Source organism: Telmatherina bonti (genome assembly GCF_933228915.1).
Source record: "Telmatherina bonti genome assembly, chromosome: 13".
Classification (NCBI taxonomy): Eukaryota; Metazoa; Chordata; class Actinopteri; order Atheriniformes; family Telmatherinidae; genus Telmatherina; species Telmatherina bonti.
In genome coordinates, this window is record NC_136611.1 from 5,418,258 (window position 1) to 5,434,902 (window position 16,645).

Genomic DNA, 16,645 nt, shown 5'->3' on the forward strand with positions numbered 1-16,645 from the left:
CCGCTGCATTCAGCACGCGGCCCAGACGCACAGCTCTGCGGAGCAGAAATTACGCACGGAGGGGCTGCTCTGTGGCAGCAGTTTACCTCTTCAAAACGGTCCAATAAATCCATGGAATGTCCTTTGATAAGAAAATATTTGTGTTTTGGGGCTATCTGACTGAAATCATGCGACCCCCCCGCTGTTGATAAGGAGATGATTTGTCCCCAGGCTGAATGTGCGTAAAGGCATTTTGAACAGGAACACCCCCCCCCCCCCCCCTCTCTCTCTCTCTCTCTCTCTCTCTCTCTCTCTCTCTCTCACTCCCTCACTGAGCGTGTGTGTGAAAGAGAGAGAGGAATACCCAGCTGGTCTCTGAAGCCCTATAATACCAAGCACAACATGCTTTACCTTCAATGAAAGCTGAGACGGGGGGGACGGTTGACTGCTGGTCCTGAAATCAACTCTGAGCTCCAGATTTCTCACACCTCCTTCCTTTCCCCGGAAATTTCTCTTTTTTTTTTTTGCCATTTGCTGATTGTTGCATAGCTGATCAGAACTAATCAGAGCCTAAAGGCAGTTTGGATAAGACGCATTCCTGTCCCGTCCTGACTGCTGTCAGAGGTGATGGTAGCCTGTCACTTCCACACACAGGACTCCTTAGATGATGGTTTATCTTTTTGGAAATAGGGGGACACTTTTGGAGACGTGCTAAGTTGCCCACAGCTGTAGTTCTTCCCTCCTGCAGTTACCTTTACTTTGTCTGAAAGCATGGCCCTGTACTCTGGCTTTGTGGTGCTGCTGCTGTACGGATGGAGCCATCTGTGCCTTGGATACTGCGCCATGCTGAAAACGGACCATGTCCCCGAGAGGCGGAAGGTGGATTTTACGCATTCGGTGGATAAAAAGTTCCCACCAAAGGAAGAGCAGGACGCGCTTTTGCAGGATACAATGACGGAGCACATGCAGATGCTCTACGCCAAGTACAACCGCGCTGGGTTTCCGTTCCGGGACGGCAACACGGTCCGCAGCTTCAAAGCGCACTGGGGTAGGTGTCCACAGCTGCGCGCCTGTTACTGCTCCTCGTGACATGGTGTAGAGGAAATGTCAGAGATATCCAGGTGATCTGGAAGCATCTCTGCATGTTTACTGCTGAGCACAGCTTGCGTGTAACTGTAATAAGAGAAAGTTTTCAGTCAGGAGGAAAAGTTCTGCAGCTCTGGGTTTGTTTTCCACTCTGAACCTCTCCACACTCTGCTCGCTTGTTCTTTCTGCGCTGAAACGAAAATCCACCTGTTGATCCTGGTAAATGGACCTGTTGGTTTCCACGTGCCAGGAGGAGAGTCCCATCAGACCCCATCATGACTCCGTCATCTGGAGACATCTTCAGATTTTACTCTCAGATTGTCTCATTTTTTACTCTGATCCAGAACCTGGCAGCTGTCTGTCAGACCTGCAGCAGAACTGCAGCTTCCACTGAGAACTCCTGCAGTCACGGAGCTTTTCCTACTTTTTTATTCTTTTATTTTTATTTATGCATTTTCTAATTCCTGTCATTTAAATTCCTACATGCAGTTTGGGTCATTTTCACCTGTAGACTGTTGAGGACAGTCAGCTCCTACTGCAGCTTAGCTTTGTTAGGTTGTAGCCTGCTGCCTCCTGTCGCCTGAAAGCTGCATGTTGCAGTTCATCAGCTAAAGGACCATTTCACCCAAAACACATGTGCAACAGTCCTGTGTCACCAGGATGGCCAAATGTTTTAAAAACAATGTGAACTTGTTGCTGGGAGTTATCAAAACATGCAAATACGAAGTGAAAATAGGTTCTAAAAGGCACAAACAGTGTTTTTACAGCTTCTTAAAAGTCTATTTTTGATCAGCTTGATTCTTTTCTGAATCCTGAAAATCAGGTGTGTCTAAAGTCAGTCTGGACTGATGCTGTCCTGCAGGTTTTCAATGCATTCCTGCTCCAACACACCTGGCTCTTTTTTAAAAAGATTCAACAACCAATGAAGTTGAGTAAGGTGTGTTGGAGCAGGAATGTATGGAAAACCTGCAGGATTGTGGGCTTTAAGGGCCGGAGCTGGACATCCCTGATCCTGACCAGCTTTTTTATTTCCTTATTCTTCAGGAGCAGTTCTACAGGCTTCTTTCCAAAACTCTCTGCATGGTTCTGCCTTTTGTTCAGTTCTCAACATGATCCCACACTGCTTCATAAATGTTCTGGTCCAGGTTAGGGGGAGGATCCATCCCTCCATCCTGCTTGTTTAGGTCCAGGTTCTGGTTCTGGGGAGGATCCATCCCTCCATCCTGCTTGTTTAGGTCCAGGTTCTGGTTCTGGGGAGGATCCATCCCTCCATCCTGCTTGTTTAGGTCCAGATTCTGGTTCTGGGGAGGATCCATCCCTCCATCCTGCTTGTTTAGGTCCAGGTTCTGGTTCTGAGGAGGATCCATCCCTCCATCCTGCTTGTTTAGGTCCAGGTTCTGGTTCTGAGGAGGATCCATCCCTCCATCCTGCTTGTTTAGGTCCAGGTTCTGGTTCTGAGGAGGATCCATCCCTCCATCCTGCTTGTTTAGGTCCAGGTTCTGGTTCTGGGGAGGATCCATCCCTCCATCCTGCTTGTTTAGGTCCAGGTTCTGGTTCTGGGGAGGATCCATCCCTCCATCCTGCTTGTTTAGGTCCAGGTTCTGGTTCTGAGGAGGATCCATCCCTCCATCCTGCTTGTTTAGGTCCAGGTTCTGGTTCTGAGGAGGATCCATCCCTCCATCCTGCTTGTTTAGGTCCAGGTTCTGGTTCTGGGGAGGATCCATCCCTCCATCCTGCTTGTTTAGGTCCAGGTTCTGGTTCTGAGGAGGATCCATCCCTCCATCCTGCTTGTTTAGGTCCAGGTTCTGGTTCTGGGGAGGATCCATCCCTCCATCCTGCCTGATTAGGTCCAGGTTCTGGTTCTGAGGAGGATCCATCCCTCCATCCTGCTTGTTTAGGTCCAGGTTCTGGTTCTGGGGAGGATCCATCCCTCCATCCTGCTTGTTTAGGTCCAGGTTCTGGTTCTGGGGAGGATCCATCCCTCCATCCTGCTTGTTTAGGTCCAGGTTCTGGTTCTGGGGAGGATCCATCCCTCCATCCTGCTTGTTTAGGTCCAGGTTCTGGTTCTGGGGAGGATCCATCCCTCCATCCTGCTTGTTTAGGTCCAGGTTCTGGTTCTGAGGAGGATCCATCCCTCCATCCTGCTTGTTTAGGTCCAGGTTCTGGTTCTGGGGAGGATCCATCCCTCCATCCTGCTTGTTTAGGTCCAGGTTCTGGTTCTGGGGAGGATCCATCCCTCCATCCTGCTTGTTTAGGTCCAGGTTCTGGTTCTGGGGAGGATCCATCCCTCCATCCTGCTTGTTTAGGTCCAGGTTCTGGTTCTGGGGAGGATCCATCCCTCCATCCTGCTTGTTTAGGTCCAGGTTCTGGTTCTGGGGAGGATCCATCCCTCCATCCTGCTTGTTTAGGTCCAGGTTCTGGTTCTGGGGAGGATCCATCCCTCCATCCTGCTTGTTTAGGTCCAGGTTCTGGTTCTGAGGAGGATCCATCCCTCCATCCTGCTTGTTTAGGTCCAGGTTCTGGTTCTGGGGAGGATCCATCCCTCCATCCTGCTTGTTTAGGTCCAGGTTCTGGTTCTGGTGAGGATCCATCCCTCCATCCTGCTTGTTTAAGTCCAGGTTCTGGTTCTGGGGAGGATCCATCCCTCCATCCTGCTTGTTTAGGTCCAGGTTCTGGTTCTGAGGAGGATCCATCCCTCCATCCTGCTTGTTTAGGTCCAGGTTCTGGTTCTGAGGAGGATCCATCCCTCCATCCTGCTTGTTTAGGTCCAGGTTCTGGTTCTGGGGAGGATCCATCCCTCCATCCTGCTTGTTTAGGTCCAGGTTCTGGTTCTGGGGAGGATCCATCCCTCCATCCTGCTTGTTTAAGTCCAGGTTCTGGTTCTGGGGAGGATCCATCCCTCCATCCTGCTTGTTTAGGTCCAGGTTCTGGTTCTGGGGAGGATCCATCCCTCCATCCTGCTTGTTTAGGTCCAGGTTCTGGTTCTGGGGAGGATCCATCCCTCCATCCTGCTTGTTTAGGTCCAGGTTCTGGTTCTGGGGAGGATCCATCCCTCCATCCTGCTTGTTTAGGTCCAGGTTCTGGTTCTGAGGAGGATCCATCCCTCCATCCTGCTTGTTTAGGTCCAGGTTCTGGTTCTGAGGAGGATCCATCCCTCCATCCTGCTTGTTTAGGTCCAGGTTCTGGTTCTGGGGAGGATCCATCCCTCCATCCTGCTTGTTTAGGTCCAGGTTCTGGTTCTGGGGAGGATCCATCCCTCCATCCTGCTTGTTTAGGTCCAGGTTCTGGTTCTGGGGAGGATCCATCCCTCCATCCTGCTTGTTTAGGTCCAGGTTCTGGTTCTGGGGAGGATCCATCCCTCCATCCTGCTTGTTTAGGTCCAGGTTCTGGTTCTGGGGAGGATCCATCTCTCCATCCTGCTTGTTTAGGTCCAGGTTCTGGTTCTGGGGAGGATCCATCCCTCCATCCTGCTTGTTTAGGTCCAGGTTCTGGTTCTGGGGAGGATCCATCCCTCCATCCTGCTTGTTTAGGTCCAGGTTCTGGTTCTGGGGAGGATCCATCCCTCCATCCTGCTTGTTTAGGTCCAGGTTCTGGTTCTGGGGAGGATCCATCCCTCCATCCTGCTTGTTTAGGTCCAGGTTCTGGTTCTGGGGAGGATCCATCCCTCCATCCTGCTTGTTTAGGTCCAGGTTCTGGTTCTGGGGAGGATCCATCCCTCCATCCTGCTTGTTTAGGTCCAGGTTCTGGTTCTGGGGAGGATCCATCCCTCCATCCTGCTTGTTTAGGTCCAGGTTCTGGTTCTGGGGAGGATCCATCCCTCCATCCTGCTTGTTTAGGTCCAGGTTCTGGTTCTGGGGAGGATCCATCCCTCCATCCTGCTTGTTTAGGTCCAGGTTCTGGTTCTGGGGAGGATCCATCCCTCCATCCTGCTTGTTTAGGTCCAGGTTCTGGTTCTGGGGAGGATCCATCCCTCCATCCTGCTTGTTTAGGTCCAGGTTCTGGTTCTGGGGAGGATCCATCCCTCCATCCTGCTTGTTTAGGTCCAGGTTCTGGTTCTGAGGAGGATCTATCCCTCCATCCTGCTTGTTTAGGTCCAGGTTCTGGTTCTGGGGAGGATCTATCCTTACATCCAACCCGTCGTTATTGATTTTCCGCCCAGTTCTCGTGGTTTTGCATACTTCAGCCTTTTTTTTCCTTTTAAATGGCTTTTAGACATCCATGTTTCCATGGAAACCATTTCTGATGAGTTTTTGGCCCAATAGTAAATGGATCAACTGAAGGTCCAGATGCATCTGTCTGGTCCTGGTTCAGGTCTTTGCTGGATTTTATTTCATTTTTAACCCTTTCACATTGCTAGTAACAAAAAGCCAAAAGACTCAACTTAAACTGGTTCTTTTCAGAGTTTTCTGAGACGAACTGGTTCGTCTCGTCAGTCTGGAGCCTTTTCATGCTCGAATGACTCATAAGTCACTAAAAAGGAGGACGAAAAAAGCAGAAAATGTCCAAAGAAAGACTTCAGAACACTGAAGTGCTGTGGTTTAAGACCAGTTTTAGGAACGTCAGACTCACTGGAGGCAGATGATGAAGAAATAAAGGGTGGCTCAGGACTTTTACACAGAACTGGGACATGTTGGACAAGTTCATCCATGTGATTTCTGCCACGACACTGGAGAGGAGTGGACGTTGTCGTCTTAAACCGTGTTTCTGCTGAGATGGGATTCATGATACGTCTATCTTGCAACGAAACACTTAAAGTGTGTTTTGTGGATTAAATGGAGTGAAAAAGAACAATGAAATTTTGATTAGAATCACCAAATTCCACAGTTTCAGTTTTTAGATGCTTATAAATCTGCACATCTGACAGGACGACAGAAAGTCTGCATAAAGACAATAATTATTCATACTTCTTAACCTTGATGCTTTTTATGTTTTATTCCTGGTGATGACTGAAATGATGTACAACTGTTTTTTCATGGTCTGAATATTGTCACTTTTTATCCACACAGGTACGATAAACAAGAAGCAGCTGCAGGTTTTCAACCTCACCTCCCTCACCAAGTCAGAAGACGTTCTGTCAGCTACGCTTCATTATTACATCGGAGACCTTCAGAACAGCACCCGAGGCTGCTCCAGGTCCAAAAACTGTTGGCGCCATGGCCCCCGCAGACACAGCCACGTCCATATGGTCATCTGGAGTTTCGCCTCTGTAGACAACAAGATGAGGAGCCTTGGACACTTTCAGATCAACGTGTCCACTCTTTACAGGGACTTCATTTCGTGGCAGTGGAAGGACATCACTCGTGTGGTCAATCAGGCCAAACACCACGACGAGCTGCTCATCGGGATCGACGTTGCTTCACAAGGACCCCAGCCGTGGAAGAAGCTCCTGTCGGACCGCTCGCCCTACATCCTGGTTTACGCCAACGACTCTGCCATTTCGGAGCCTGAAAGCGTGGTGGCCACTCTCCAGAGGCGCCCCTCGGTGCCGCGAGAGCGAAACAACACCGAGCAGGAGCAGCCGCGGCCCAGACACAAGCGCTCGGTGAACGTTCTTCTGCCTTTGCAGAACAATGAACTTCCCGGCCCTGAGTATCCGTACGAGACGACCGGGTGGGACGAGACGAGTCCGTATGAGCCTTTTGAAAACAAGCAGACCCGTCAGCCGCGGAAAAAGACACGCAAAAATCAGAGGCACAAGATGCCTCTTCTGCAGTTCGATGAGCAGACTATCAAAAAGGCGCGGAAGAAGCAGTGGAACGAGCCCAGGAACTGCGCTCGGAGATACCTGAAGGTGGACTTTGCCGACATTGGATGGAGCGAGTGGATTATATCACCCAAGTCCTTTGATGCCTACTATTGCTCAGGGTCCTGTCAGTTCCCGATGCCGAAGGTGAGAGTCTGAGCTTTTATTCTTGTCCACAGGGGGAGTTGGATCGCTTTGCTTTTAGGGGTCTCAAACCAACTGCAACGTGTCCTCAGTCAAATGGATCATGAGTGGTTCCCAACCTGGAGGTTTCTAACATACAGACTGTCTGATTGCTCAAATTAAAAAGCAAGATCGTTTCACCGCAAAGTTTCCTGCACTTCCTGCAGACCAAACTAAAGTCTACCTCCCCCTTCTGGCATCATCTGCAAATGAACGTGTCGAAGTAGCTTGTGGCATCTATGTAGTGACTAACAGAAGAAGAAGAGCGAGCTCCAAGTCCGACTGCAAAAATACAACACCGATGTAAATCCAGCTCTGACAACCATCGTAGTTGTTTTTACAGATCCTCGTCGTCTTCAGGTGAACGTTTAGTTTCCTTTTCCGCCATTTTGCTGCCTTTTCAAGGCAGGGAGGGCTGTGAGAGGAGAGAGGAGGCGGCGATTTACACGAACATGCAGCCGGACCGGCCGGTCGACATGGAGGTCAACACGGAGAGTCATGTTGTGCTCCAGATGAAATCACACCTCCACTTCTTCACATTGACGGTTTTTAATCCTTTAATCCAGAAATGATTCCTGTCCACTTGCTGACCGTTAAAAACCATTTCCACTCAGAGGCGAGTTCAGGTGTATCCGTCTACATTTATTTTATCATTTGAATCTATTTTTCACATGGAAAAATCACATTTTTAAACTCGTCCATGAAGTGAGTAAATGGAAATCATCCAAATCTGCTAAATGACTATTTTAAAACAAATATCCTCTTGCCTACTGACTAGGCATGAGCCTGTGGATCCAGTCAGCTTTTATCCATGTAGCTTCTGCAGAAAGGCAGTTTTTCCAGGTCTTTCCAGGTAACTGGACTTTTCCACCACGGTTTGTTGGGTGGTTGCATTGAGCTGGGATCCAGTGCACATTGCAGGACACCAGACACCAGAGCTGAGACTATGGCAGCCATTACAGCACAGTCTGCATGTTTGAACCACTGAGCTTCGTCTGTGCAGGGTTGTGACAATGTCTGACTGTCTGCATCGATCAGTTCATGGTTGCTCTTTACTTTGGAAACCATGAACATCAGAAGAGTCTGAAATACACCCCTATTTGATTGTAGAAGCTCTTGCAAAACTCTTCTTCATTTTGTCCACAACAGCGTTTCTAAGCAACCAAGATCAGGACGGTTTACAGCAAGACCTTGTTTTAACGCTGCTTAAGGCAAACTAATCATGAAGGTGGAGGGTGGAGGCTGCACCACCAGTGCTTTTTACACCTTAACATACACAAAGACACTGAGATCAGCTCCTTTAAATCCCTGTGATGTCACGGGACGACATCACAGGTATGTTAAAGATGGCTGGAATGTCCAAACTCCACCAACTTAACTCATTAAAGCCGAGTCGCCGCTCTTTGTAGTTGGCTGTAATAAGTCCCAGAAGGAGGTAACCGCCTCCCTCCCCTGCAGGTTTTCTGCTCACTCAGACAAGCCTGTGATGCCGCTTTGTCAGGTTAGACTGTCAGAAGATGCTAAATAGCTTCAATTAAAAGAAGCTCTGTCTAGTTTGGGAGGGGGGGGGGGGTTGTGGGGAAAAGGCCTGTCAGTTATTGGAGACATGAAGCAGCCAAACAGGTGTGTGAGCTGATGAGAAACCAGCATTAAGGTGTTGTGATGACGCTTGATGCACTCACAGAAAACCAGATCTTTTAACGGTGATAAATCATGACAAAGTCATTTCAAGGGTCTTTTAAATACACTGAGATCAGACCAAAATCAAATTAAAGCAAATTCTTCATTTAATCCACATTTGTCCAGTTTTATTGATAGAAATTTATTCATAAAAGTCATTGCTTAAGGAAACTTTTAGAATACTAAAGAAAAAGGGAAATGCAAGCTGATGTTGTTGTAATGTCATATATATTATGGCGAGGGAAGAGAGGTGAGTACAGGTAGGTGTGTCATGAATCACCGGGTGCAACCAAGCAGCAACCTCCGCCGGTTAAAAGTGAAGCCTATGTAGAAGTGCATAAAACTGCAGTTCCTCCTTCATCCACTAGGGGCTGCAAAACAGAGCAAATCCCCATAGACTCCCATGTTAAAAAGACCAACTTCACGGCAGAAATAAACAAGTTTAAAGTAGAAATAAACATGTTTACAGCAGAAATAAACATGTTTACAGCAGAAATAAACATGTTTACAGCAGAAATAAACGTGTTTATAGTAGAAATAAACATGTTTATAGTAGAAATAAACATGTTTACAGCAGAAATAAACATATTTATAGTAGAAATAAACATGTTTACAGCAGAAATAAACATGTTTACAGCAGAAATAAACATGTTTACGGCAGAAATAAACACGTTTACAGCCTTGTTCAAAAATCCATTTTCGTTTCCATTTTGAATTTTTTTATAACTCGCCCGTTTAAAAGTAATTTAATCTCAAAATTTGGCATATTTAGGGGCGTGTCTTTTTGATTGACAGGTACCCGATCTCCCGCTTCAAGGAAGAAGAACGTAGAACAACCGCGGTTTTTAGCAAGTTAACAACGTGACTTAGCTTTAGCCCACTTACCTCCGTTAGCTGGTTAGCTCCTGTTATCTCCAGGTTAGCACGGTTAGCTGTTAGCTACTGGCAGCTTGGAGTTCGCTTGATGTCAATCATCCACCATGACGCTCACAGCCCCCCTCTCAGCTCCACCTCTTTATCCATATTTGTATTTTCTGGGCGAGACGACACGCATGACCCTGCCAAGATGGCGATGGTAGGAACCGCCCACCGAGCTTCAATTCAGCTCTTCAGAAACCTACGGGTGACGTCACGGAGGCTCCGCCCATCTTTTATATACAGTCTATGGGTGTGACCCAGCAGCCTCGGCTTATAACATCATAACTAAAGGGAGGGCTGAAGGTCCAGTACATAAATGGGGATGTCCGTTGTCATAGATCGCTGCCCTCATACTTCCATGCTCCATTCATCCAACAGGGGATGAGTTTTGAGTTCACGTCTGTGTTTTGACCGTGGTTGGTAATGGTAAAGCACCGCTATAAACTTTTTTAACAACCATCCAAAAACACCAGAAGAAGAAAACTGCAAAAAAAAAATTTCCTGTTCTTATCTTCTTCTTCTTCTTCTTCAGGTGTTTTTTTATTTGACCAGTTTGTATATTGTCTACTTCCTGTTTCTCTTCTTCTTCTCTGGTTTGTTCCTTTCTCTGGTTGTATGTCAGCTATAAAGCTCAACGCTGCCCCCCCCCCCCCCCCCCATGATTTTTGTTGGTATTGCTCCGTTTTCTGTTCCACGTGTAGAAAATGGCCTTGAAAACAGACTAAATTAAATGCAGTGAAATCCATCTTCTGCGTTGAGCATAAATGGTCCTAAATGGCCACCAAACCAGTCCCAACCATAAACTTTAACAAACAGGAGCATATCTACATCCTAAACCAAACTGGAAGTTGATTCCATAACTCAGAAGGTTCTTCCTCCCGTTCTGTGCGTAAAAACTCAAAAATCCACAAGAAAACCGGCAGTCTGAGTGCAAAAATGCTGAACACAAAACACACTAAAAATCGCTCAGAGAGTTTTAGTTTTTGCTTGTTCAGACTTCAGATTTTTTTTAATTTTCCATCACTTTTTCAGCTCTAATTTTACAAATGTTTGGTGAGGTTTAGGAATTTGGTATACATGGTTAAGACTGAATATTTTAAATTTTCTGAACTAATATATGTAAAGGTCCGGTGTGTAACATCAAAGCTTGTCTTGTGACAGAAACCCAATATCATCTTTATAAATACCTGTTATCATTAAATATCAAATGAAAAATAATCTTAACTAAACACAAAAAACACAGTGAGTCCTCCTGTTTGGACGTTATGTTGATCATATAAAAAGCTCAAAAATAAGTCTTTCTTACCTACAAATAAAAAACTTATAATTGCCAAATTAGAATAATATAGAAACTCTGAGTGAACCCAAATGAAGAGCCACGTGGGAGCTGAAAGAGTCGATTCTTCTGAGAGCCGAGTCAGAAGAGTCTGATCTTTAAAGGGGTGCTATTATGGTATTTGGAGTTTTCTGAGCTTTCTACAGTGTTACAGTGTTGAATCCTCATCAGACATGTGAACGACACTGTTTTTTATCACCTAAACACATGTTTGAGTTTGAGTTTGAGTTCCAGCACTCTCTCCGTTCGGTTTCCATGGCGACGAAAAACGCGCCGTTTTAGAGAATATTTTCTACTTGGAAATCCTTGTGACGTCCCGGGGGATAAGGTTCGGTGATTGGTTACCTTCTACTGGTTAACAAGGGCATGTACAAATACATCAGGCGGGTGGAAAACGTGGGATAAAGTTATTTCCAACGATGGCTGGTGAGTTTACCAAAGAGAGACATCCTGCTGCATTCGTTGCTGTGGGTTGCTGTTTTCCACTTCGTTTTCAGGCTCTGATTCAGGTTCCAACATGTAGGGCTGGATGCTATGTGTTGACATTGTATTTTGTTTTTTTATTGAGTTCATATGAGCCTAATCCTTCTGTTTATGAGATGTTACAATGACGGTGAAAGCAGGTGCGGTGCGCGCTCCCGATGTAGTGCAGTGGCGGGAGGCGGGGCTTAATGCGGAAGAATCTCAATCCACTCGTTTTGCCCGCAGGCTGATCTGACAGCCTACGGAGAGGGTCGGTCTGAAGTAAATAAAGCCATTTGTGACAATAACTCCATCAATCCCAGCCCTTCTGGTCTCAGAAATAAAAATAAATTAGCCTGAAATGCACATAATAGTTCTACTTTAAAAAGACCTGAACTTCCCATCCTTGCGGCGCTGCCTTGGTATCTGATCTGAGCGTTAGTAAGACAAATAATGGTAAAGTTGCTTCTAAAATTTCATGGAATTAAAAAAAGGATAAAAGACAAGCAAAGCAGGATCACAAATGAGGAATATTTCCAGTTAATCAGACATTGCAAAGCTATTGCATTCATTTACTCAGTGAAAATGACTTTAGATGTATTAATGGACTTTTTGTTTGTTTTTTTTGTCCCTTTAGGGTCTGAAGCCCTCGAACCATGCAACCATCCAGAGTATAGTGCGGGCTGTGGGGGTGGTACCAGGCATCCCCGAGCCCTGCTGCGTCCCGGAGAAGATGTCCTCCCTCAGCATCCTTTTCTTCGATGAGGACAAGAATGTGGTGCTGAAAGTCTACCCCAACATGGCTGTAGATTCCTGTGCCTGCCGGTAGTTCTGTTGTTTGTTTTCATCTACTCCTGCTCACCTGCACCTCATTTCACACACTAAACAAAAGCAAGAACACATGCAGCCAGAAACTTCTCCTTCAGTCACACTCGCTCTTATAAACACATCCACTGAACTCCACTTCCCTTGTTGCACTGGAGAAGAGCGCTGCCTGTTGTTCCAGGTGAAGAGGACGACTGGTCTGTTCACGGGAAGAACTGGATCGACCGAGGGAAAGATTACCGGAACTCTCCATGTTTTTATACCAGCACCTCTGCTTTTCCTCGTTTGCATCATCGCTGCTCGGTTATCTGGTGGCTGGGAGGAGGGTGGATGCCGCTGTCAACTCAACAATAATCCATAAAAGAGGCAAAAACTGAGAGGAAAGATTCAGTTTTGCAGAAAAACTCATCTCAGCTTGGACTGATGCTTCATGGGCGGGTATATTAGTGGGGGGGGGGCTCTCTCGTCTTTCTTTCCTTCAAACCTCGGAGTCGTCTTCATTCATTACCACAGTCACCTCTGCTCGCACTTGCATGGTCTTATTTTTGTTACCGTGTGTAAGTATTTATGTCTGTAATATCACTGTGTTATTCACTATATGAGAGGATTTTGTTATTGGCTTGGCTGCTATAGAGGATTATATTAGATTCCAAAGCCAAACTTGTGACGTAGACGATAGATTTACCCTCCATGTTCCTGTTCAGTTCAATCCTTCACTGTTGTACAGTATCCACATTTTAAGAGTTTATTATATGCAGGAGAGTAAGCTACTTTTTACTGGTGTCAACATCTGAGATTTTAAGGAGAAATCGTTTTACTCCAGTGAACATGAGGGATAGCTCGTATAAAAATAAGAAACTGCTTCCAAAAGGGCTGTTGGCGTGTCTTCATTAGGATAAATCAGCATGATGTCATGAGGAAACGTGTCTTTAAGGCTCATCGGTTTTGGTTTTATCTGCTTTTCTTACTAAGATGTTGCAGGTTTGAGATGAGCAAAAATCGGACTCTCATCCGGAAGCGGTATGGCATCATGACCTAAATATGTCAGTAATACCAGTGAGGAAGCTGCTGGAACAAAGTCCTTCACAATGTGGTTTAAAATGTTCACCAACCAGCATGTCCATGTGGGGCCCATAAGGGTTCAGTCTGGGCTGAAGATGAAGGTCAGACGTGGGTTTGTCCATATGGGGGTCAAGTTGGTTCTGACTGGGTTTCAGCGAGGGCCCACAGGACCTACGTAGGCCCCATATCCCAAGCAGCATGGCCATGTGGGGCCCTTAAGGGTTCAGTTTGGGCAATGTGGGGACCGAGTGGGGGTGGGCTTGAACCGGCCAAATTTTGCTGGTCCTGTTTGGTTTTAGTCTCCATTTGTGAAGCCCACATGGGATGCATGGGGTGGGGGGGCGGGGGGGGTGTCAGCCCCGTATGGGATGCAGGCGGACATGGGGACTGGCCAACTGGGCCACATGGACATGCTAGCCAGGAAATTACCTTTTTTTAAACCAAAACTGATGAGCTGATCTGTTTTTAAAGACTTTGACAGGAAAACACAAAGTAAAGGAGTGTGCTGGTTGTTCACGTGTACGTTTAGAACAACGTGCACACCTGGAAACACAGGTAATGTGTTGTAACAGTAAGTTGTGTGTTATTGTACCGTTTTATTAAAGCCAATATTTATTCAGAGCAAATAGACTTTAATATCGCAGCAAAGTAGTATTTTTTTCTATAGATTTGTACATTGTTTTGTATATAGCTCACTGCTGGAACCTGCTAACGCCTCTGGAATACAAGTGCCTGGTAAATGGATGGATTCCTGCTTTCTGATTGGTCTGAATGACTGAATGAAGCTCAGCTGACGCAAGCAGCTGAGATTTTTTACAGTACTGAACTAATAGCCTACACAAAGTGACATTCTTGTGATAAGTATGATGGAAGTATTCAGAAATATATTTCAAATAATTTGCTGTTTTGATATTGCAGAGTCATTTATGGTGTGTCTGTCTACAGGCAGAGTGTTTAACTTTATATATTTTGTACTGACGTGTTTTTAAGTTGCGCCTCCTCGTCTCGTGCCAACATGCTCTTCAGAGATGCACGCGACAGAACGCAGTCGCTTCCTTTGGTTGTGCAGACCTGATGCCTGCTGACAGGTGGGGGGGGGGGGCACAATGCAGGTCTGGCTTATGAAACTACAGGTTTTATAAAAGAGAAGTTTCCTCATCCTCATGCCTCCATTTTGTCTTGTAAATGTTAACTGACGGTAAAAATAAAACAAAAGAAAGAAAAAAGAAGTGCTTGTACAAAAAGCTTCATAAAATATATTTGTATGTGGAAAAGACGGTTAACAGGCATCTATTTATTTTCTGTATGTGGCATATCTGGTGGAGGTGTGAGCTGGGACAGGGAGGCCGAAGCTCTGGAAGACGATGGTCTCTGTATCTGTGATGGACAGTTGTCACTGCTGATTGTTGAAAGGTCTCCCTCCTCTGAGTTCTGACCCTCCTCCCAAAGCATTCAAAGAAATGAATAAAAGTATGCAAGACTCACATCTGTCAACTCTTTCTTGATATATATGCAGACATCTGTAACACTGACAGTTTAATGATGAACCAAAATGTTCTGCTTTCACTGCATTGTTGTAACGTGACCGTACACTTAGAGCGCAGCAGCCAGACGGCAGTCAGAGATGCAACGCCTCAATGCAACGCTGCACGACGCTTTTCAGCCATCCCTCCTTTCTTTTTAATAATATCTGGAAAATGGAGAATAATTGCAGCAGTTTATTGAAAAGTGTGCTAAAGTAAATAAAATAGCAATTAAGGCAGCGTTAATATTTGGTTGGAGGAGTTTTATTTATTTTTCAACAGTCTGAACGCTCCAGAAAAGCATTTCTTTAAAGGTGGAGTATGTAAGATTTTCAATATTTTCAAAATAAATTAACTAAAAAAATAACTACAATCATAATTAGACAGTTTTTTAAACATGTAGGTTCCAGTCTGTCCATATTTGATGTGTTATTAAATTACAGGTTTATTTAATGACAAAGACCTTTCTTAAATGTTTGCCTACCAGTGAAAAAAATAAAAAGTGCTTTTTGTCATTTGTCATGAATTAAACTTGTAATTTAATAACGCATCAAATATGGACAGACTAGAACCTACATGTTAAAAAAAATATCTAATTATGGTTGTAGTTATTTTGTTAGTTAATTTATTTTGAAAATTTTGAAACTCTTACATGCATACCTTTAAGCAGTCATCCTCCAGGAACGGTTCCCCGGGTTCTTCCAGAAACTTCCCAAAGTTCTTCTTAGGATGTTTCTGACTTTGTTCACTGTCCAGACGATCCCGCTTTGCTTCAATAGATGATTTTCATAATTTCTGCATGCATCACACGTAATGAGCTGAGAAGGTCAGAAAGCCTGATGGAAATCTCCACAGAGAGGCGTCTTCATCAGGAAAACTAGAACGATTCCAGAGACTTGTTGCGTGTTTGACTGTTCCATTCAAACAGGAGAAAAGTCGTGTTTTCATCGGTTTTGGGCGAAGAAATGCCAGCGATCTACTGAGTTTTAAGAACCAGCGAGACCAATAAAAACCCGTCAGGCCAGCAGGAAAATGGCCACTATCCCAGATGTCCAGTCTGTCCCTGTGTACGGGCTGAAATAGGCCCGTTTTCTTTCTGTAAAACTCCAACTTTGGACGTTTTGGAGCAAACACTCCTGAGCCAAACACAACAAATAAATCAGTATTTCCTTCAGTCCTCAAAGGAATAGAAACAGATCTTAGTCTGTTGATGTCAGAAAACGGCAAGATAGCTGCAGGTCTCTGACTGAGGCCGGTTCCTCCATCCAAAGCCTGGAAGGCTCAGATGACCTGCCTGCCTCTGTGGGCGCAGCATGAAGAGACGGTCGTCACATGTTTAAGATCCTCCTGAAGACGACTGATGTCAGATCTGTCCCCTGCTTCATGGCGTCTCCATTTACTTTCCCAGCAAGGTGGGCTGGTTTAGCCGACCAAAATGGGATTAGAGGTGTTTTACAGGCTTCCTGTGCAGGTTGACATGACCTTTTGCAATCTCTAATCATTATCTTTCATTCAGCTTCTTCAAATCTGCTTCGATGTAAATAATTTCACTGCAATTTCGAAAATAATCCGCGTTCAATGACAAAATAAATGCTAACAAACTCTTCTGACCACCTATGATAGTTAGGACTAGCGTCAATATATATTACAAAAAAGGGTCTATAATGCTGAGGTCCAGGTTCTGGGGTGGATCCAGCCCTCCATCAGACCTGTTACCACTGATCTTCAGTCCAGTTCTTGTGTCATGTAACATACCGCCGCCTTTCCTCCATGTTTGCCTTCAATAAAAATGGCTTCTTGACCGCCTGCCTTCCATGGAGACCATTTCTGATGAGGCTTCGGCCAGCA

At 45.6% G+C, this 16,645-nt stretch overlaps 1 protein-coding gene across 1 annotated transcript; it reads left to right on the top strand.

Moving 5' to 3' along the window:
• Positions 1–750: 750 nt before the first annotated feature.
• Positions 751–12,216, top strand: bmp3 (bone morphogenetic protein 3; the record flags this gene model as incomplete). The annotated part of the gene is made up of 3 exons (XM_079250898.1): positions 751–1,027; positions 6,072–6,955; positions 12,025–12,216. The coding sequence occupies 3 exons, from the start codon at positions 751–753 to the stop codon at positions 12,214–12,216; spliced, it is 1,353 nt and encodes a 450-aa protein (XP_079107024.1).
• Between the last annotated feature and the right edge of the window lie 4,429 nt (positions 12,217–16,645).